General features: G+C 40.3%; 1 protein-coding gene across 2 annotated transcripts in view; it reads left to right on the plus strand.

Moving 5' to 3' along the window:
* PRUNE2 (prune homolog 2 with BCH domain) overlaps positions 1–23,621 on the plus strand; it is a 272,023-nt gene that overhangs the window by 225,830 nt on the left and 22,572 nt on the right. The window contains exons 12-16 of one of the 2 annotated variants that reach the window (XM_060014603.1): positions 8,559–8,732; positions 11,503–11,511; positions 20,805–20,907; positions 21,556–21,687; positions 23,042–23,128. In XM_060014603.1, the coding sequence (XP_059870586.1) occupies positions 8,559–8,732; positions 11,503–11,511; positions 20,805–20,907; positions 21,556–21,687; positions 23,042–23,128 (505 nt within the window). The remainder of the gene's footprint in view (positions 1–8,558; positions 8,733–11,502; positions 11,512–20,804; positions 20,908–21,555; positions 21,688–23,041; positions 23,129–23,621) is intronic. The other variant, XM_060014604.1, reaches the window with a different exon arrangement.

Genomic DNA, 23,621 nt, shown 5'->3' on the forward strand with positions numbered 1-23,621 from the left:
AGATCTTCAAGTGTAAAAATCAAGCATTAACTTAAAATCCCAGAGAAGACAGCTGTGGCAGGACCCTGCTCGCCCCTCCCTCTCCTCCCCCTGCGCTTTTCTGTTGCCCTGGAGAGTTGTGTCACACTACATCTGAACCTTTTCTTTTTATAAATAGTAAAACTGTCAAGCAAAGTGGTGGTGGCTGAGCAAACTGGTAATTAAAGCTGCCACTTGCTGACACAGTTCTTTTTATTTAGTCGACACAGTTATGCTGAAAGAACCAGATTAACAGCCACAACCCTGCTTTTAGGTCTTAAACTCAAAGGAGAGAATTTTAATGTAAGTTGAATTTTAAGTCCACCTTGATTTTCATATGAAAGATGTATGTTCAGACACTGTTTTAAAAACAACAACATTAAACACTGAAAACACAAAGTGCCTCTGAATAGCTATATTTTATAAACATGCAGATATAGATAACTGACTATAGAGAGAGAATACATTAGCATCCCAAAGTACGAAATTAATGTTTGGAAAGCTGCATGGTTTTCTTGTTTGTTGTGTGAGCATTCTGAACTAGGCATATACATTCTAAACAAGATTGGAGTTTTTAAGGCACAGGCTTTCAAGAGTGTTTGGTCAGTAATTAATTTTATTTAATGAACACTTTTCACAGTGCTTACTGTGTGCCAGGATCTGTGCTAGGTGCGTTATAAATATTAACTATATTAATGCTCACGTCACATCTATGAATAGGTATTATGTTACCCCCAGAGGTTAAGCAAGTCACCTAAGGTCACATAGCCAGTAAACGTCAGAGCCAGCATTCAAAACCTGAGTTGTTGTCCCCGACTCCTGGGCCATGCTCTCTCCATAAATATACTGACAGTGAACAGGAGGATCTTTTGCTAGGTTAGGCTAGCGCACCTGCAGTCGAGCCTGGTGACCCAGCCTCACATCTACATTCCCTTTTATCCAGCCATTTTCCGGTGACTTGAGGGCCCTTAATTTCTCAAGTGCTTGAAGGATGTTTACACCATTTGCCTGTTTTATTCAGTTGATGATCACCAAACATTGCTGCCAGGTTATTTGCCCACAGTGTGATTTTGCTTATGGAAAATTTCTGAAGCTCACTATCAAAAGATGTTAAATTAGTCTTCCCTCCCAAGCTATTTTTTCTTTAATAATTGTGTCCAAATGTCATTCAAAGTACCGACATAATTAAGGCTTGACTTCCTTTGATATTTAGAAGTGCCAAAGATATCAGAAATATGTAGATAGTGAAGGATTTAACAGGCCAGTCTTTCATATTAAGGGAGATCTGAGCTTTTTTTTTCTTTTAATACTTTATTATATTAATCCTATAAACTTAAAAATATCCAAAGGTCAGAAAATTGATGATGACCTATTTCTGTTTTCCAAACCAACCGCAGAGTTATTTTTACCGTAATTCAGGTCTCAGCAAAGCCATTTCATAAGGGAAATGGAAAAATGATAGAGAATTTTAGCCTGAATATTTCTGATAAGAACATTATAAGAAACACTTATGTGCTCTTATATTTTTTCTTCCTAGGCTAAGCGATGTTTAGTGACCTCGTTTAAGCTATCTTTTCTAAAACTAACCCCTAATGACAGACAGTTTCCTATGTGAATAAGATGCCCTAACATTTTTTCCACATAATCAGATAGTCACTTCATTTAACTTCCTTATCTGCAGTCTTCCATTATTTTCACAGCCTACAGGCAACCAGCTTATAAAATCAATTCCCTGTTTTAACTCTGCATATTAACTAGTCAAGTGTTAGGCTTATTCTGTTTTACCCACAAGCAACCTTATGCCATAATGATAATGTGGTATGAAAGGATGATTTTTTCCTTGTATTTTTGTATGCTGAGTTTTCACATTCAAATTAACTACGTACCTGTTGTCACCTGAAGAACTTTAAAGACTTTCTTAGCTGGGTACAGGATGTCTTTCCTCTAACAAGTAAAAGTGCAAACCCGGGGGTGGGGGGCAGAGTGTATGAAAAAATGGAAGTCGGAAGACCATTGAGCAAGTTACTCTTGTTGCCTGGGACTAAGACGTACCTAGGACTCTAACAATAGCAAAGAAGATGGAGAAAGCCCGTGTTTGAACCCCGGCTATGCTCTTTCCAACTGTACTGAACTATACTTCAACAGGAAAAAAGTGAAGAATTTTCTCAGTTTGTGATACTGGCAAAAGATGAAGCTGAACTTAAGCTTCATTCTGTCAGGAAGGGTCCCTAGAAATATGTTCACATCATTACAAGCTTTTGTAAAAGTTTGAAGAAAAAAAAAAAAAGAAAAGATTATTTTCCTTAAAAAGCTCCCTCCCCCCAAAACTATATACACTTCAGGCTCAAACAAACCTGAATCCACATTGGATACTAAGTGACATAAAAGGGAGCGATGAAAGGTATCTTAGGAATGAAAATTCAAAGCTAGTTTGTAAATCTCTGGGTATTTAGCATAATACTAAACATGTCTTGAACGATGAGTGTCATTTAGAAAGCACTCCTCCTACAAATGAAATTAGTAACATTCAACCTAATGTTCTCTAAATCAATAGTCTAGATTAATACACAGCATGTCCAGGATTCAATTATGCCTAATGTTAGTGATCAAATATGTCACGAATAATACCTAACCTCATTTTCTTCCTGGGAGTGATTTCTAACATTTAATACAAGTAAAGAGGCTCTTTGGCTTAAAAAAAAAAAAAAAAAAGTTCAAACATAATGAATGTCTTTTAAGGCATTTTCAGACTGTTCCCATTATCAGTGCAAGATCACAACATAGAAAGCTAGTCCCCTTTACAGATGTATGTCCCTGCTGGAGGCCACGGCTGGCCTCATTGCCTCATCTTTTGTTAGTCTGTATGATCACCAACAGTGGACTCTCCACCGTGATCCGTTAGCACAGGATATTCAGGAGCCTGTGTACTAAATCTTCTCACCAAAGGCAAAAGAAAATGCTCAAGTTGACTTCTCCCCTGTGTACCACGGCTTAATTGACTTCAACAGTCGCCAGGGAGAAAAGCCTGTTATTCAGAAAAGGAGACAAAGAAAATCAAGCATTTCTTAGTGAAGAGAGCATGAGACCAAACATTAAATTTGGAGGGCCTGGGGATAGAGAGTTAAATGAGACCGGAAAATTTTGCAAATAGTGAGAAAATGATAGCAATGGGAGGACGGTAATTTATAGTTGTAGCAGAAGAATTTTTTTTTTAAAGTAGTTTTCTCATATTTTTAAAATTTAATTTAATTTTTTATTTTATTTCTGGCTGCGTTGGGTCTTCGTTGCTGCACGCGGTCTTTCTCTAGTTGCAGCAAGCGGGAGCTGCTCTTCCTCGTGGTGGGCGGGCTTCTCATTGCGGTGGCTTCTCTTGTTGTGGGGCTCGGGCTCTAGTCATGCGGGCTCAGCTATTGCGGCACATGGGCTTAATAGTTGCAGTGCGTGGGCTTAGGAGTTGTGGCCCACAGGCTATAGGGCGCACGGGCTTCAGTGGTTGTGGCGTGCGGGCTTCACTAGTTGTGGCTTGCGGGCTCTAGAGCGCAGGCTCAGTAGTACTGGCGCACGGGCTTAGGTGCTCCACAGCATGTGGGATCTTCCCAGACCAGGGATTGAACCTGTGTTCCCTGCATTGGCAGGTGGATTCTCAATCACTGCGCCACCAGGGAAGTCCCAGAAGAATTGTTAAGTTTGGGAAGATCTATTAATTAAAGGGAGTAAAATAAAGCTACTTTTACTTCCTACTAGCTTAGATTGTTGACTTCCAGAATTGAACACCTTAAGACAATGTACTGAACCCCTAGCTCTTATATAACTTTATTTCATTTATATCAGTCAGAAGAGATGGGAAAAGGAGGAGACATACCAACTTGGACATGCTTTCTCTGAAACATTAGGAGTAACACTTGATAAAAAGGTCCAGCCTCGAGCTTCTTTTTATTGAAGTATAGTTGATTTACAATGTTGTGTTAATTACTGCTGTACAGCAAAGTGATTCAGTTATACATATATATACATTCTTTTTTTTATATTCTTTTCCATTATGGTTTATCACAGGATATTGAATATAGTTCTCTGTGCTATACAGTATGACCTTGTTGTTGATCCATCCTATATATCATAGTTTGCATCTGCTAATCCCAAACTCCCACTCCATCCCTCCCCCAACCGCTCTCCCCCTTGGCAACCACCAGTCTGTTCTCTATGTCTGTGATTCTGTTTCTGTTTCACAGCTAGTTTCATTGTGTCGTATTTAAGATTCCACATATAGGTGATATCGTATGGTATTTGAATTTCTCTTTCTGACTTACTTCACTTAGTATGAGAATCTTCGGGTACATCCATGTTGCTGCAAATGGTATTATTTCATTCTTTTTTATGGCCGAGTAGTATTCCATTGTATATATGTACCACATCTTCTTTATCCATTCATCTGTTGATGGACGTTTAGGTTATTTCTATGTCTTGGCTATAGTGAAAAGTGCTGCTATAAACATAGGGGTGCATGTATCTTTTTTGAATTATAGTTTTGTCTGGATAGATGCCCAGGAATGAGATTGCTGGATCATATGGCAACTCGATTTTTAGTTTTCTGAGGAACCTCCATACTGTTTTCCACAGTGGCTGCACCAACTTACATTCCCACCAATAGTGCAAGAGGGTTCCCTTTTCTCCACACCCTCTACAGCATTTACTGTTTGTAGATTTTTTAATGATGGCCATTCTGACTGGTGTGAGGTGATACCTCACTGTAGTTTTGATTTGCATTTCTCTAATGATTAGTGATGTTGAGCATCCTTTCATGTGTTTGTTGGCAATCTGTATGTCTTCTTTGGAGAAATGTCTGTTTAGGTCTTCTGCCCATTTTTGGATTGGGTTGTTTGTGTTTTGGTTGTTGAATTGTATGAGCTGTTTGTATATTTTGGAAATTAAGCCCATGTCGGTTGCATCATTTGCAAATGTCTTCTCTCATTCTATAGGTTGTCTTTTGTTTATGGTTTCCTTTGGTGTGCAGAAGCTTGTAAGTTTGATTAGGCCCCATTTGTTTGCTTTTATTTCTACTGCCTTGGGGGACTGACCTAAGAAAACATTGGTATGACTTATGTCACAGAATGTTTTGCCTATGTTCTCTTCTAGGAGTTTTATGGTGTCATGTCTTATGTTTAAGTCTTTAAGCCATTTTGAGTTTATATTTGTGTATGGTGAGAGGGTGTGTTCTAACTTCACTGATCTACATGTGCCAGTCTCAAACTTCTATGCCAAAATGAATAATAATGCTGTTTTTAAAAGTAAACTGTAGGAAAATGTGTACATGTAGACATACTTTTAAGGTAGGAGTGTAGTGTCCTTTCTTACTATGATACAACAATCAAAAAGCATACAGACAAAAACTGATAGATTCAACTATATAAAAATATATTTCTATTTGGGAAAAAATCACAAATTCAAAAACTAAGCACAAGGCAGGAAAATAATTGCAGTATATGACAAAGTTCTGTATAAAGAACTCCAAAAAATCAGTAAGGACCACAATAGGCAAAGGATTTATCAGGTGCCTCCCTGTCAGTAAGAGAAATATAAATAACCAATAAACACTTAATAATTCTCACCTTCTTTAATAATTTAATATACATTAAAACAACAGAGGAGTTTCACCCTAAATTTTCAACAATTAAAAACTTCGATAACCTCCAGTGTTGTTTTTTTTTTTAATAAATTTATTGATTTTTTATATTTTTGGCTGCATTGGGTCTTCATTGCTGCACAGGGGCTTTCTCTAGTTGTGGCGAGCGGGGGCTATTGTTGCGGTACATGGGCTTCTCATTGCGGTGGCTTCTCTTGTTACGGAGCACGGGCTCTAGATGCGTGGGCTTCAGTAGTTGTGGCACGTGGGCTCAGTAGTTGTGGCATGCAGGCTCAGTAGTTGTGGCGCATGGGCTTAGTTGCTCCGTGCATGTGGGATCTTCCCGGACCAGGGCTCGAAACCATGTCCCCTGCATTGGCAGGCAGATTCTTAACCACTGTACAACCAGGGAAGTCCCGCCAGTGGTTTTAATAGTGTGAGGAAATAGGTACTCTCAGCTATTTTGGTGTGATATATTCAAGGCCAGAAATGCTCATAAAGCCTTTCAGTGCTTAGACCCTCTGACCCAGCATTCCATTGCTAGAAAGGTAACCTATAGCAATATGTGCACAAAAGAGATAAGACACCTTTACAGAGATACTTATTGCAGCAAATTCTTTATAAGGAACAACAACCCATAAAATAGAATAAAACTAAATTTCCATTGCTATGGGACTGATAAACTGAAAGACATCAGTAGAACTGAATACTCTAGGGCTATTTTTAAAAATGAGCAGGGTTTATATTCACTGAGATGAAAAGAAGCCCATGCTGTGTTATTAGGTGGAAGCACATTGTAGAACAGTACGTACAGAACATGCAGAAGATAGAGATTAATCATACTTTCTGGGAAAAAAAAAAGTATGTTTGTGCCCATGAGTATAGAAAGAAAACTACATATCAAACAAAAATGAGTGAGAGAGGCATTGGTGATTTTTGCTGTTTCCCTGAACAATTTCTGGCATCTTCTGATCCGCAGTCAGATGTGCTATCCATCGCACCGCTAGCCCCCACCCAATAATTTCTGTATTGCTTGTACTTTTATTAACGTGTTTTATTTTTATAACAAAGAGAACAGAGTATACAAAAAAAAAATTTTTTTTTTAACAAAGTAGCCTCAATTAAAGCATGCAGAAAACAAAACAACCCCACACAGATCACCAGGGTCAACGTAGAGCAGGCCAGAAAGTCCCAGACAGGGTGAAGAGGGGTTGGTGGATGGTGAGTACATTGCAGAGAAGAGCAGGTGTGTACAAGAACCTCAGAAGACAAACCCGCATCAGAGCCCAGTGGGAAAACAGGGTCCTGGTAAGGGAGCGGAGAGGAGCATCTGAGGGTCCTACCCCACGTGGGAAGGGAGAAGCAGGAAGGGATCCCAGAAAGGGAGTCCAGGGCAGATGGATGGATTTGCATAAGTGACACAGTGCTTGATCTGAAACCAAGGTTGCTGCTTTCCCGTCCTGAGTAAGCTGCAAGCGCTGGTGGGAATGCAGAGAAAGCCAGAGTGATTGCAAGGCTCTGCAGGTGGTAGTAGCTGTTGGTGTTGGCATAAAAGGCTAGGATTGCTTCCCAGCTGGACTCCATTTTGCTATTCTAAGTCACAGGTAATTACACACGTTTGAATTTGTCTTGCGGGATCTTCTGGAACATAATGGCTCTGTGGTGGCTCCCTTACAGATTATCTATACTTCCAGGAACTTGTCCAAGCTTTATTTATCCACTCACCCTCCCAAGTTTCACTGAGGGCTCTGTGCAGGGTTTCAAGCTAAGTGTTGAGTGGGTTGGTGGAGGCAGATATTAAAGATGATTCTGGCACAATTTCTTAGCCCAAGGAACTCACTGCCTTATAGTAAAATAAATGAGAATGAGACAGTTACACATTCAAGGTACAATGTGATAGCTTAGAAGGGTAGAAAAGGTAAGGGTCTGATTGTATTTGCTTCCTAACTCTGTGACCTGAGGTAGTTACTTCAGAGTTTTTGCATTGGTATTACAAGTGGAGTATAAATCAAAGGTAATTTCTCATGAAATGGAAACTTAATGATAACATCTGAAAGCATTATTGTGAAATCTGTAAACAGTCCTTTCTTCCAAGTCACTTAAACATACATAGAATAACCACTGTTAAAGTCTACTAGTACTTGAAGTAAAAATGGAAACAATTGTTGCTTATTCTTTTAGGAAAACTGAATATGGTTGCTTTTTTCTTGATGCACAAGAATGGGTAGTAAATTTCTCCCCCAAGAATGCTCAGTGGGCTTTTTCATTGCCTTGGGCACCCGCAAGTAAGAGTCTTGTGAATTTTTGGCCTTGGAGCACTTCTGGTCTACGAGGTTGTTTCTCACTTACTGTAAAACCTTTGTGTAGCATATTTTGAAAAATGTATAGGAAGTAATATCGAATTAATGTCCAGATGCACTCCCAGTAGAGAAGGGGATTCAACCCCACTGTAAGAGTCTTCGAGTGGGGGTCTAGGCTGGCGGTATCGTCAAGATACTGAGCTGAGGGCCCCCAAAACACTCTGAGCACTCAGGATACACCAAGAAATGTGGCGCAAGGAAGATAGGGCCTGATGACTAGCCTTTCACCCCATCAGAAAGACGTGCAGTCTACAACTTATATGATCAAGGATGAGTTAGCACCAGCCTATGCCCCCTTGGACCACTACAGACACAAGACAGCTCTAGCTCTTTTCCTATCCCCACCCTCCGCCTGGCCTTCACAATGGATTAGTTGTTCAGTCAGTCAATCAATAAGACTTCACTGAGTGTCCTTTATGTGATCAGGATGGTGTCAAGCTCTATCAGAGTTGTACAGAACAGGGAGCTCGGGTTGACTCTGCCAGGAGGTCGCTAGTTGCTGAACTGCCTCACCTGTGGAGGTCTTTCTTCTTTATCCCTGCTCTATGCTTCATTTCCAGAGGATCACACAGCCAACAAAGATTCTGGCCAAGAGTCAGAGTCTATTCCGGAATATACGGCAGAAGAGGAGCGAGAGGACAACCGGCTGTGGAGGACCGTGGTCATTGGAGAACAGGAGCAGCGGATTGACATGAAGGTCATCGAGCCCTACAGGAGAGTCATTTCTCATGGAGGTAGGTGAGCTCTGCAAACCTGGGAAGCAAGCAGCGGGGCGGCCATACAGTTATTATAAGAAAACAAAACTAGGGTTCTCTGCAGCATGACGTCCCAAGACCCTATTAGGCAGTCAACGTTCAGGGCACTGTAGAGCTGAGCGTATTATTTCATACTCAATTCAATGAACACTGGAAAGCTTACTATGCAAAAGTAACTTTCCAATGTGAAAAATGCCTTTCGCACTGCATACCTGATAGCTGTCATCTTCTGGGCAAATTTCTTGAAAGCCATAGTCGTCCAATTTAATAGTGTGTTTGGAATTCATATGTTGTAGGGTTTAACTGAATTGTTTTCAAGTCTGTTTTCTACATGGCCTGCAGTAAGAGGTGCTTTTAATTCCAGACCAATCTTTGCAATCCTCTTCAGAAGCTTTAGGAAATCTTTTTAGTCTTAGCCTGGTCCTTTTTTTCTCCCTAGTTGAAGTTTGCTTTTCTATAAACTCCATTACATCTACGCCTATGACACAGGCATAGATGTAATGGACACATCTATGACAACAGCCCACTCCAGCCAAGATCTCCACCTGTTTCATAAGGGACAAGGGAGAGAAAAGGCTCTTTTGTATTTTCACTGCTTTCTTGGAGCTCCAGGAGCCTTGATTAATTTGGGACTCACAAAAAAATCACATGAGCTCAAGCGACACATTGAACGTTGTCAACTTCAGAATCCACAAATGGCTTTTTGGCTTTTTCTGCTGCATGCACAACTTCCCTGCAGTCCTGACGCCCCACCCTAACCACTCAGCTCTTCCGGGAAAAGTGTAAGCTGACAAGGCAATTGTTCTGCCTTCCTTATCGAGGACAGGGAAATAAGTGCCTTGGCGCTGCATTAAACCCGGAGCTTTGGTTTTCTAACAAGCAGAAGGATGTTTTGCCTTTTCCCTCCAACTTCCCTTCACCACAGATTTTCCCCATGCATTGCTACCTCCATGGAAGTATCAGGACCCCCCAGGGCCCCCACCCATGGTAGTGAAGGAAAATGCCCATAGGTGTCCCCGGCCCTGACCTTCCTTTCTCACCACTTGCCCTGAAATTGGTAATATGGCCCAGTGATAGCTCCTCTAAGGGAGACTTTTCCTACAGCCCTTTGGAATGAGAGCAGGCCTAATCTTGCTGAAAATGACAGACAGCTGGCCATAGAGTCAATCCGGTGGTTGTTCTAATGAAAACCACAATCTGAACATCGTCCAGATCTCCCCAGAAGGTCGCATCTCCTTTGCACCAGCCATCAGGTATTTTTGGTTTGTTTGCCTTTTAGAAAACAAAACAAAACAAAACAGAACAAAACACGACTGTAAAATAGCCTATGCTCATTCCAAAAAGTACAAGATATATAGAAAAGTCTGTCAAAGTCTGTCATGCAGTGACAGTCCCTGTACATCTTTACCATTCAGGTCATAAATTAGAAGTCCCTTTGTTGTGAAGCAGGCAGGCTCACAGCTTCACAAGAGATAACGTAGCCTGTTATTATAAGGCTAAGTTATCTCTTGTTACCCCAGCAGACTCACCTGCTTATGCTTTCATCCACAGTGAAGTTAGGCGGGTTGGATGGGTGGGTTGAGCCCATGGTTCTGTTGCCTGAATCAGGAGAGAGTGATTTTCATCAGCACACCCGGGTCAGAAAAAGCCACTGCTTCCGCTTGTCACATTCTTTGTGAAAACACCCGATATCTCAGGGATAACCTGGTTTGCTGTGCCCTCCATCCCCACCACCTCCTCCCCTTGGCATCTGCTCCTCCCCTTTCTGTGTTGTGAGCTCCTTGTTTGTCTGGGTAACTGTCTGGTTTGTTGGAGAGAGAAGGCCACCTCTCCTCTCCCTGGCTCCGCCTCGGCCTTCTCCAGGTGCTGGCTTGCATGAATGTGCTTCCGGCTGCACCCACCAGAATGTTAGGGAGATGCCACCTCTTCCTACGCCCTGACCAGCTTTTGTGCTCTGGAGGTAAAGACAGTTCACACATTACTTCTGAATTTGCCAAAGCTTTGTCTGCTGTCTTAGAAGCTCATACCACTTTCTCAGACCTCAATGATCTAAGAAGGTCACGCTCCCTAGTTACCAGTCCATTGAGTTTGTCATCCTGGCTTCTGATGAGCATTTTAAGAAAGCAGCACTCCAGAGTGAACAGAGGTGTTGTTCTGGTGTCTTGCGTTTTGCTATGAGGAAGTTATCCCACTCAGGCCGGTAGGGAAGTACCAGCTGTTCGGTGCTCTGGGCAGCACGACTGCAAGATGGGGGTGATGAAAAGCGCTGCTTAAGTTTGCTGCAAGAGTGTCCACACCAGCTGGGAACATCTGTGTGTGAGAGCAGGATTTGAACAAATATTTCAGCCTTCAGGTTTACTGACCTCCACATGAGCTATGGCCAGAGGCCCTGTACACAACGTGGAAGAATAGGGTTCAACAGGCCACTGACTAGTCTGTGATCTTGGTACATCACGTAACCCCCCTGGGCCTCAGTTACTTCATCAGTCAAGAAAGGATGATCTCAAAGCCATGTCACCTCCTGTGAGCCCATGAGTAATATCCCTGCCATCTGCTTAAGTAGAAAAGCAAAGAAAAAGAAGTCTGGGTGGTTTGGATTAGCCAACAGTGAGGGGTCACTTTGAGGCCAGAACTGGCATTTTTGAGGCTGAAGCAGAGAACACAATTAGATAACCGAGGGCAGTCACGCCAAAGCATTGTAATGAGGCGTTTCCTGTCTTGTGTTTTTACTTCTCTTATTTCATTATAGGAGACTCAGGTAACCTTCTCTGCAGTGTTGCTGGACAAATGATCCTGGAAAGGATGAGAAGAGTTGCAGGCTGGTGTGTGTGTGTGTGTGTCTCGGTTGCGACTGTGGTATCTTTCCTTCTCTCTCCATTCCATTTGCTGGCCAGCAAACTTGTGTTACGTCCCTTTCATGCCTCTCTGTTCTCCCTCAGGTAAGGTTTGCATCGTTGCTTCCGAGGGTCTCAGGCGACACCACGGTGGGATAGCTCATGCACCTCAGCGCACACACACCCTGAATTCACCTCACCGTTACTGAGAAGAGAGTCTGATAAAATACATGTGTTAAAAAGCGAAACTTCACGTGAATTCTGTGTTTGCCAACAGGCAACTTCACTTGAGTCAGCTGCATGTTTAGCGTAGAAATGGGGTTAGCTGACCCCCTTGGAGACACTGGCGAGGAACAAAATGCAAACGGTCCTGTTCATTCACGTTATTGCACTTTGCCAGCAACTGCTATCTGGAATAGCTCCAAAGCCTGACAACAACGGTACCTGCTCTTGATTTAGAAGAAAACTTTCACGAGGAAATCTTTTTCTCGTTCCTTCCTTACACGCTACATCTCCTCCTCTCCTCCTCTTTCTTTTGCCTCTTCTTCCCTTCCTACAAATCCTCTGCCCCAAAATGCAAAATCCATCATCATTTGTCAATTTCAGTGATTTTTACAGAAAGAGTCAATCCCAGCTTAGTCATTGATCAGGAAGTGGTAAGTTGACCGTTGAGTATTCCTTTGGTTCAATAAACCCAAGCCAACGTGATACTACAACACGCCAAGGACAGACAGCAGTAACACAACTGCCATTGTGAATTGCCATTTAGGATGACTTCTGAAGTACTGTTTATAAACCTCAGTCTTTCCTTTAAAAAACGACAACAACGTATTCTTAGAAATTCTCCAGAAATAGAAAAAGAAATCAAAGTAACTGAGCGTCATAATCTTGCAATTATCCTGACACCCTGGAGTCAGACAGCTACATTTAGAAGGATGCTTTTATAAAATTTTTTATTTTTTTAATCTAATTTTTATTAGATATTAGTGTATCGCTGATCTGCAATGTTGTGTTAGTTTCAGGGGTGATGTGTTAGTTTCAGCATGATTCAATTGTACATATACATATATCCGTTCTTTTTCAGATTCTTTTCCCATATAGGTTATTACAGAATATTGAGTAGAGTTCCCTGTGCTATACAGTAGGTCCTTGTTGATGACCTATTTTATATATGGCAGTGTGTATGTGTTAACCCCAAACTCCTAATTTTATCGCCCCCCTCCCCATTTCCCCTCTGGAAACCATAAGTTTGTTTTCAAAGTTTGTGATTCTGTTTCTGTTATGTAAATAACTTCATTTGTATAATTTTTTTTATATTCCACATGTAAGTGATATAATACTTGTCTTTCTCTGTCTCTGTCTTTCTCTTCACTTAGTATGATAATCTCTAGGGCTACCCATGTTGCTGCAAATGGCATTACTTCACTCCTTTTTATGGCTGAGTAACATTCCATTGTATATATGTACCACATATTCTTTATCCGTTCCTCTGTCGATGGACATTTAGATTGTTTTCATGTCTTGGCTACTGTAAATACTGCTGCAATGAATATTGGGATGAATGCATCTTTTCAAATTATGTTTTTCTCTGGATATATGCCCAGGAATGGGATTGCTGGGTCATATGGTAGTTCAATTTTTAGTCTTTTAAGGAACCTGCATACTGTTCTCCATAGTGGCTGTATCAAATTACATTTCCACCAACAGTGTAGAAGGGCTCCCTTTTCTCTGCACGCTCTCCAGCATTTATTGTAGACTTTTTGATGATAGCCATTTTGACCAGTGTGAGGTGATACCTCATTGTAGTTTTGATTTGCATTTCTCTAATAATTAGCTTTGTTGAACATCTTTTCATGTGCTTTTTGGCCATCTGTATATCTTCTTTGGAGAAATGTCTATTTAGAGCTTCTGCCCATTTTTTGATTGGATTGTTTGTTTATTTGATAATGAGCTGCATGAGCTGTTTGTATATTTTGGGGATTAATCCCTTGTCAGTCACTTCATATGCAAATATATTCTCCCATTCTGTGGGTTGTGTTTTCATTTTGTTTATGGTTTCCTTTGCTGTGCAAAAGCTTGTTAAGTTTGATTAGGTCCCATTTAATTTTTTTGTTTTTATTTTCATTACTCTAGGAGGTGGATCCAAAAAGATACTGCTACGGTTTATGTCAAAGAGTGTTCTGCCTGTGTTTTCCTCTAAGAGTGTTATAGTATCTGGTCTTACATTTAGATCTTTAATCCATTTTGTGTATGGTGTTAGAGAATGTTCTAGTTTCATTCTTTCATATGTAGCTGTCTGGTTTTCCCAGCAGCACTACTGAAAAGACTGTCTTTTCTCCATTGTATATTCTTGCCTCCTTTGTTGTAGATTAATTGATCATAGGTGTGTGGGTTTATTTCTGGGCTTTCTGTCCTGTTCCATTGATTTATATTTCTGTTTTCATGTCAGTACCATACTGTTTTGATTCTGTAGCTCTGTAGTATAGTCCGAAGCCAGGGAGACTGATTCCTCCAGCTTCATTTTTCTTTCTGAGGATTACTTTAGCTATTTGAGGTCTTTTGTGTTTCTATACAAATTAAAAAATTTTTTTCTCTACTTCTGTGAAAAATGCCCATGGTAATTTCATAGGGATAGCACTGAATCTGTAGATTGCCTTGGGTAGTACAGTCATTTTGACAATATTGATTCTTCCAATCCAAGAACATGGTATATCTTTCCACCTGTTTGTGTCATCTTCACTGTCTTTCATCAGCATCTTACAGTTTTCAGAGTACAGGTCTTTTGCCTCCTTAGGCAGGTTTACTCCTAGGTATTTTATTCTTTTTGATGCGATGGTAAGTGGAATTGTTTCTTGAATTTCTCTTTCTGATCTTTCATTGTTAGTGTATAGAAATGTAACAGATTTCTGTGTATTAATTTTGTATCCTGCAACCTTACCAGATTCATTGATGAGCTCTAGTAGTTTTCTGGCAGCATATTTAGGATTTCCTATGTATAGTATCATGTCATCTGCAAACAGTGACCGTTTTACTTCTTCTTTTCCAATTTAGATTCCTCTTATTTCATTTTCTTCTCTGATTGCCATGGCTAGGACTTCCAAAACTATGTTGAGTAAGAGTGGCAAGAGTGGACATCCTTGTCTTGTTCCTGATCTTAGAGGAAATGCTTTCAGCTTTTCACCATTGAGTATGATGTTGACTGGGTTTTTCATATATGGCCTTTATTATGTTGAGGTGGGTTCCCTCTATGCTCACTATCTGGAGAGTTTTTATCATAAATTGGTGTTGAATTTTGTCAAAAGCTGTTTCTGCATCAATTGAGAGGATCATATGGTTTTTATTATTCAGTTTGTTAATGTGGTTTATCACACTGATTTACTTGTGTATACTGAAAACTCCTTGCATCCCTGGGATAAATCCCACTCAGTCATGGTGTATGATCCTTTTAATGTGCTGTTGGATTCTGTTTGCTAGTATGTTGTTGAGGATTTTTGCATCTATGTTCACCAGTGATATTGGCTGGTAATTTTCTTTTTTTCTGGTGTCTTTGTCTGGTATGATGGTGGCCTCATAGAATGAGTTTGGGACTGTTCCTTCCTCTTTGACTTTTTTGGAAGAGTTTCAAAAGAATAGGTGTTAACTCTTCTGTAAATGTTTTATAGAATTCGCCTGTGAAGCCTTCTGGCCCTGCACTTTTGTTTGTTGGGCATTTTAAAATCACAGTTTCAATTTCAGTGCTTGTGACTGGTCTGTTCATATTTTCTACTTCTTCCTGATTCAGTCTTGGTAGATAGTACCTTTCTAAGAATTTGTCCATTTCTTCCAGGTTGTCCAGTTTCTTGGCATACAGTTGCTTATAGTAGTCTCTTATGTTCCTTTGTATTTCTGTGGTGTCAGTTGTAACTTCTTTTTCATTTCTAATTTTATTGATTTGAGTACTCCCTTTTTTTCTTCATGAGTCTGGCTAAAGGCTTATCAATTTTGTTTGTCTTCTCAAAGAACCAGCTTTTAGTTTCATTCATCTTTGCTATTGTTTTCTTCTTCTCTATTTCATTTATTTCTGCACTGATCTTTACGATTTCTTTCCTTCTGCTAACTTTGTGGTTTTTTTGGTTCTTCTTTCTCTAGTTGCTTTAGGTGTAAGGTTAGGTTGTTTGAGACTCTTCTTGTTTCCTGAGGTAAGACTATATTGCTATAAACTTCCCTCTTAGAACTGCTTTTGCTGCGTCCCATAGGTTTTGATCATTGTGTTTTCGTTTGTCACTAGGTTTTTGATTTCCTCTGATTTCTTCAGTCATCCATTGGTCATTTAATAACATATGTTTAGCCTCCACATGTTTGGTGGTTTTTTTTTTTTTTTTTTACAGTGTTTTCCTTGTAGTTTATTTCTAATATCATAGCACTGTGGTCAGAGAAGATGCTTGATATGATTTCCGTTCTCTCAGATTTACTGAGGCTTGTTTTGTGGCTCAGCATGTGATGTATCCTGGAAAATGTTCCATGTGCACATAAGAAGAATGTGTATCCTGCTGCTTTTGGATGGAATATTCTATAAATATCAATTAAGTCCATCTGATCTAATGTGTCATTTAAGGCCTGTGTTTCCTTATTGATTTTCTATCTGGATGATCTGTCCATTAATGTAAGGGGGGTGTTAAAGTCCCCCATTATTATTATTAATTTTAACATCTTTATTGGAGTATAATTGCTTTACAATGGTGTGTTAGTTTCTGCTTTACAAAAAAGTGAATCAGCTATACATATATCCCCATATCTCTTCCCTCTTGCATCTCCCTCCCTCCCACCAGTCTCCCATTATTATTGTGCTACAGTCAATTTCTCCTTTTAGGAGAAATGGCTGTTAGCATTTGCCTTATATATTGAGGCACTCCTACATTGGATTTGTATATGTATTTACAATTTTTATATCTTGGACTGATCCCTTGATCATTATGTAGTGTCCTTCTTTCTCTCTTGTAACAGTCTTTATTTTAAAGTCTATTTTGTCTGATATCAGTATTGCTGCTCCAGCTTTCTTTTGATTTCCATTTGCATGGAATACCTTTTCCCATCCCCTCACTTTCAGTCTGTATGTGTCCTTAGATCTGAAGTGGGTCTGTTGTAGACAGAATATATATGGGTCTTGTTTTTGTATCCATTCAGCCAGTCTATGTCTTTTTTTTTTTTTTTTTTTTTTTTTTTTGCGGTACACAGGCCTCTCACTGTTGTGGCCTCTCCCGTTGCGGAGCACAGGCTCCGGACGCGCAGGCCCAGAGGCCATGGCTCACGGGCCTAGCTGCTCCGTGGCATGTGGGCCCTTCCCGGACCGGGGCACGAACCCATGTCCCCTGCATCAGCAGGAGGACTCTCAACCACTGTGCCACCAGGGAAGCCCCAGTCTATGTCTTTTGGTTGGGACATTTAATCCATTTACATTTAAGGTAATTATTGATATGTGAGTTCTTATTGCCATCTTGTTAAATTGTTTTGGATTTGCTTTTGTAGGTCTTTTTTATTCCCTCCCTCTTTTGTTCTCTTGTGATTTGATGACTATCTTTAGAGTTGTGTTTGGATTGCTTTTTCTTTTTTGTGTGTTAACCTATTGTTAATTTTTGGTTTGCAGTTACCATAAGTTTCGATATAGCAGTCTATATATATACAAGATTGTTTAAAGTTGCTAGTCTCTTAATTTCAAATGCATTTCCAATATCCTGCATGTGTGCTCTCCTCTTCTCACGATTGCTGGTTTTTCATCTTGTGGGTGATTTCCTACCTTAACTGTATGTTTGCTTTTTACTGGTGAGCTTTCCCGTTTGTAATTTTCTTCTTTCTAGTTGTGGCCTTTTCTTTTTTGCTGAGAGAAGTTCCTTTAGCATTTGTTGTAAAGCTGGTTTGGTGGTGCTGAATTCTCTTAGCTTTTGGTTGTCTGTAAAGCTTTTGATTTCTCTGTCAAATCTCAATGAGAGCCTTGCTGGGTAGAGTATTCTTGGTTGTAGGTTTTTCCCTTTCATCACTTTAAGTATATCGTGCCACTCCCTTCTAGACTGCAGAGTTTCTGCTGAAAGTTCAGGTGATAACCTTATGGGGATTCCCTTGTATGTTATTTGTTGCTTTTCCCTTGTTACTTTTTTTGTGTGTGTGTGGTAGTGGGCCTCTCACTGTTGTGGCCTCTCCTGTTGCGGAGCACAGGCTCCGGACGCACAGGCTCAGCGGCCATGGCTCACGGGCCCAGCTGCTCCGCGGCATGTGGGATCTTCCCAGACCGGGGCACGAACCCGCGTCCCCTGCATCAGCAGGCGGACTCTCAACCACTGCGCCACCAGGGAAGGCCCCCTTGTTGCTTTTAATATTTTTTCTTTGTCTTTAATTTTTGTCAATTTGATTATTATGTGTCTTGGTGTGTTCCTTCTTAGATTTATCCTGTATGGGGCTCTGCACTTCCTGGACTTGAGTGTTTCCTTTTTCATGTTAGGGAAGTTTTTGGCTATTATCTCTTCAGATATTTTCTCAGGCCCTTTCTCTCGCTATTCTCCTTCTGGGATCCCTATAATGCGAATGTTGGTGCGTTTAGTGTTGTCGCAGAGGTCTCTTAGACTGTCCTCATTTACATGGCAGTGATTTTCCACCATTCTGTCTGTCAGCTCACTTATTTGTTCTTCTGCCTCATTTATTCTGCTACTGATTCCTTCTGGCACATTTTTCACTTCACTTGTTGCACTGTCCATCTCTGTTTGTTCTTTAAAGCTTCTAGCTCTTTATTAAACATTTCTTGTATCCTCTCAGTCTGTGCCTCCATTCTTTTTCTGAGATCTTGGATCATCTTTACTATCACTACTCAATTCTTTTTTGGGTAGATTGCCTATTTCCACTTCACTTAGTTGTTCTTCTGGGGTTTTATCTTGTTCCTTCATCTGGGACATATTTCTTTGCCATCTCATTGTGTCTTAACTTTTTGTGTTTGTGGTCTCTGTTCCTCCAGCTGCAGGGCTGTAATTCTTCTTGGTTCTGGTGTCTACCCCCAGTGGGTGAGGCTGGTCCAGGGGTTCGTGCATGCTTTCTGATGGGAGGGACTGGTGCCTGCCCACTGGTGGGTGGAGCTGGGTCTTGTCCCTCTAATGGGCAGGGCCAGGTTAAGTGGTATATATATATATAGGCAGCTGTTGGCTCAGGATGACTTTAGGCAGCCTGTCTGCTGATGGGTGGGGCTCTGTTCCCACCCTGTTGGTTGGTTGGACTGAGGTGTCCCAGCACTGGAGCCTGCAGATTGTTGGGTGGGGCCAGGTCCCAAACTGGCAACCTTCAGGAGAGCTCATGCCAATGGATATTCCCTGAGGTGTCCACCACCAGTGTCCTTGCCCCCACAGTGAGCCACAGCCAATTTCCCCCTCCCCAGTAGACTCTCCAAGATGCGCAGGTAGGTCTAGCCCAGGCTCCTGTGGAGTCACTGCTCTGCCCTGGGCCCCAGTGCACATTGAACCTTGTGTGTGCCCTCCAAGAGTGGAGTCTCTGTTTCCCCCAGTCCTGTGGAGCTGCTGTGCTAAAGCCCCACTGGCCTTAAAAGTGCCAAATGCCTGAGGGATCCTCCACCCGATGCCAGGCCCCCAGGCTGGGGAGCCTGATGTGGGCCTCAGAACTCTCACTCCTGTGGGAGAACCTCTGTGATATAATTATTTTCCAGTGAGGGATTTGATTATATCACGAAAGATCCCCTCCTACCATCTCATTGTGGCTTCCTCTTTGTCTTTGGGTGTGTATCTTTTTGTGTTAGGGTTGAGTCTTTTTTGTCAATGGTTGTTCAGCAGTTAGTTGTGATTTTGGTGTTTTCGTGTGAGGAGGTGAGCTCAAGTCCTTCTACTCTGCCATCTTGTCTCTGCCTTTCCTGGTGTCTCTCAGAAGAATACTTTTGTACTTGTTTTTAAGAGGGATTCATTACGCCTATTTTTTTCTTTTAATGAACTCTTTTTCATTGTGCTGAGCCTGAACTGCGTATTTTTGTGGTGTTGGGGTGGCTTAGTGACACTAATCCTATCCTTTGCGGATTTCTATTCAGTTATGGCTCTTCCTAAATGAAACTGTTTGTGGAACAAACACTTCTTATATTAAAATATATCTCCTGCCATTTTCCCTCATACCACATTCTAAAAAAAAAAGTTAGTAAATACCTGCATTTCGGAAAAGATGGGACTAAAGCAAAAAATCCAGAGGGAAGCTATTCCAATCCTGTTTTGCATGTGTTGCATCAGGTATATACTTATGTAGGTAGCATCTTCTAAGATATGTAGCATAAACATTGTCTACAGCAACCTCAAATTAGTAATATATGCAAACCCATAATTTGATGTATTTGTAGTCGGTATCACTTTCTTCCCCCACCTCTTTTGTGGTAGAGTCATACTCTCTATCCTTGTAGAGAACATCTTATTAAACTGCTTTTCAAGAGTTAAGCCCGTCCAAATCTATATCCAGCCAGTATTTTACTGCCTTGTAATCACCAGAAGGGTATTTAGAGTTCTGAAAAAATGAAACACACTGAATTCTGATCAGGCTTGAGGGTGTGTCCTGTCCTCCTACTCAAAGGTTTGAGGAAATCTCTCTCTTTAATGTTTCTGAAGTCCAGAACTATGTTATATGACACAAATCACAAATGTTTAAAAAGGGATATTAAAAAATAAAAATACAGTACATTGAGATTCCAGAGACAAACCTGTGGAGACCTGACCAACCCTTGCCACGAAGTTCAAAGATGGGCTTTCAAGGAACACAGGCTTGCTACAACTAGGATGAACTAAAGAGGATCAAAGAGAACCTCTTTCTTAGCCATTAAAAGAAACAGTGTTATATAAATTAGCTTTTTTATTATATAAATTAGATGCCCTGAAGTCAAAAAGTGTTGCCCCACCATCTTTTGATAAGTTGAATACTTCTAACACACTTATGACTGTGTACAACACGTATAATCATCCTTAATGCATGGACACCCTATATATGCAAATATATTCACACTATTTAAGAATCTATATAACTTACATCTTAACCACTGAAAGATAATTATATGTGTATATACTTATAGAAGTATGGTCTACATAATACTCATTTAAAGATGTACTAATACATGCACATACACACTCTTGCCAAGGCTTCCAGATTTATCCTTTAGGTTAAATATCTTGTTAAGAGCTTTCAGTTGGTTACAAATGTCTTTTTGTTTGTCCTCTAGGATACTACGGGGATGGCCTAAATGCCATCATTGTGTTTGCTGCCTGTTTTCTGCCAGACAGCAGTCGGGCGGATTACCACTATGTCATGGAAAATCTTTTCCTGTGAGTGATATTTACAACAAAATGTTTTCAGTTAATGTCTGCGGGCATGCGATGGCAGATAGAGCATCTTTAATAAAAGGAGATAGATGATGTAGACTATTCTAAGCCTTTGATTAAAAGTTGATGAAATCTGTGTCAAGGAAAATTGCTCAAGAGACCAAAAGCTTTAGAGGGGCTGTTTTGTCTGTAGAATGAATCGAAAACAAAATGAACACAGTCTGGTCTGCATTTTAAAATTCTGTAACATTTCCTTTGGGTGAAGTATTATTTTTGTTCTCTGATAACATGGTCTTAGCCAACTGATGATAACCTGACCTCATTTATATCTGCCTTTATTTAATCTGACTTGCCCTTAGTATATAATAACATTGCTGACATTTTTGAAAGTCAGGTTTCTAACCTACACATTTTTCAAGTGTACCTGCATTTAAAAAAAAATGGAAAAAAGATAACTGTGCAAATAAATGAGTAATACTCTCAGAGAACTGATCTTAGGTAACTGCATTCTTCTCAAGCTGAAGAGGGAATGTGTGCAACCGTTCTTAAATATCATGCACCCTGTAATTTAAATGTTATATAATTATGGTGAAATAAGATGAACTCTTTCATGTGGAAACTGAAAACACTTATCTTTCTTCCTGTGATCAGATATGTAATAAGTACATTAGAGCTGATGGTAGCTGAAGACTATATGATTGTGTACTTGAATGGTGCAACCCCAAGACGGAAGATGCCAGGGCTAGGCTGGATGAAGAAATGCTACCAGATGATTGACAGACGGTATGTGGGCTCCATAATCTAATCACTATTTTGACTGCCTCAGTGACTCCCATCTCCAGTGACCTTTTAATTTACCAAAGATGCGATCACAATTTAGGAACATTGAATTAATGCTGATTCGAGATAATAAATTATAAAAATATTAATAAGTGTCACTTGATGCCCCAAATTTGAAATAAAGCAGATCTTCCCCAGATTTTGTTAAATGTTGTAATCTCAGACTTGGCAACAAGTATTTTAAATATGCATATGCTGTTGCCATATGGAGGTGCAATTTGAGCTGATAAGCCAAAGTCCATGATTCTTTACTAGTATCATGTAACCTTGCGGCCATTCTTGTGCACTAGGACTGTTGTGACTTAGGCAATCCTACTGCTCTTATTTCAACATTCACTGTTAATTCTGGCCCATATGGTGCCTTTGTGTGCCCCTTCCTCCAGATACGTCACTTCTATCCATACTGGTTTTATTAGAACCAAACACGTTATTGCCATCTACAGGAAAATTGTCATAATAAGCATACAAATTTATGATGTCTTCCATATGTGTGGCTTCCCCTCAGATGTGGCTCCCTGTATAGCAACACGTGAGTGTCCTGTTATAGTAACTAAAATCCATTAATCATCTAAACATACATAAAGTAGCATTGCTAATGCTGAAAAATATGCCTGAATGTACAAAACGTTAAAATGATTATCTGAAGGCCAAACAACCACATGCTATACTGTTACCATTTTCACTCTACAGAAGAAGAAACCCAGGCTCAGTAGAACAAATTGGCTAAGTTGCTAGTAAGAGTGTATTCATTTCAAAATAGTAAAAATAATGCTGACAAAAATGAAAAACATCGTTAAACAAAAACATGCCATATGGTTATAGATTTATGCACTCCAAGAATACAAAAATTCTATTTTACATTTATTCTTATGGGAAACTGAGGTTTGAATTACGCATGTTTCAAATTATATCTCAAAAGGCATTCGTTTGATTGATCATGGCATTCTGTACCTTCCTACCAGATAACAGTAACTTACATAGAATCCCCTAATATCATATATATATATTCTTATTTGGGGATATACTTTCTGTTTTAACTCCCACTCAAAATAGGTTATGAGTGGGCTTCCCTGGTGGCGCAGTGGTTGAGAGTCCGCCTGCCGATGCAGGGGACACGGGTTCGTGCCCCGGTCCGGGAAGATCCCACATGCCACGGAGCGGCTGGGCCCGTGAGCCATGGCCATGGAGCCTGTGCTCCGCAACGGGAGAGGCCACAACAGTGAGAGGCCTGCGTACCACAAAAAACAAACAAACAAACAAAATAGGTTATGAGTAATTTTTTTTCTTTTCACAATAGGTTGCGGAAGAACTTAAAATCATTCATCATTGTTCATCCATCTTGGTTCATCAGAACAATCCTTGCAATTACACGACCTTTTATAAGGTATGGTCATTACTGTAGTAAAAGTAAACGTACTAGTTTTTAAAAATATGTATTCATTGTCTTCTGAACAAAAATTCATAAACCAAGAGAGTAGGAAAATATGTTTGCCTCTGCCTTTCCTGAAAATATACTTTGGACTACCCAGCAAGAGACTCTAATTAAGAGTGAGCATATTTTCACAGTGAATATTTTCCCCCCATAATTATAAAACATGACTTTTATACTGCTTGCTGTAAACACAGAAGATAAAATAGTGAGGTTTCTGTGCCATATGACAAAAGGGAACAGATAGTACTTTTAAAGTAATATATGGTATATGGTAGAGAATCAAAGAGGTAGAGTAACATAACAATGAAAATAAAGACACACCAGGGACAGAAACAGACGCCAGGTCTTGTCTTAATTGTTCTATTTCTTCTGAACAAATCCCACGTAGGTTACCAAAGGTAGGCAAAGCGTCTGAGCGGCCATTTTGAGAGCTTTGTTTTGATTA

The sequence above is a fragment of the Delphinus delphis genome, chromosome 6 (genome assembly GCF_949987515.2).
Source record: "Delphinus delphis chromosome 6, mDelDel1.2, whole genome shotgun sequence".
NCBI lineage: Eukaryota > Metazoa > Chordata > Mammalia > Artiodactyla > Delphinidae > Delphinus > Delphinus delphis.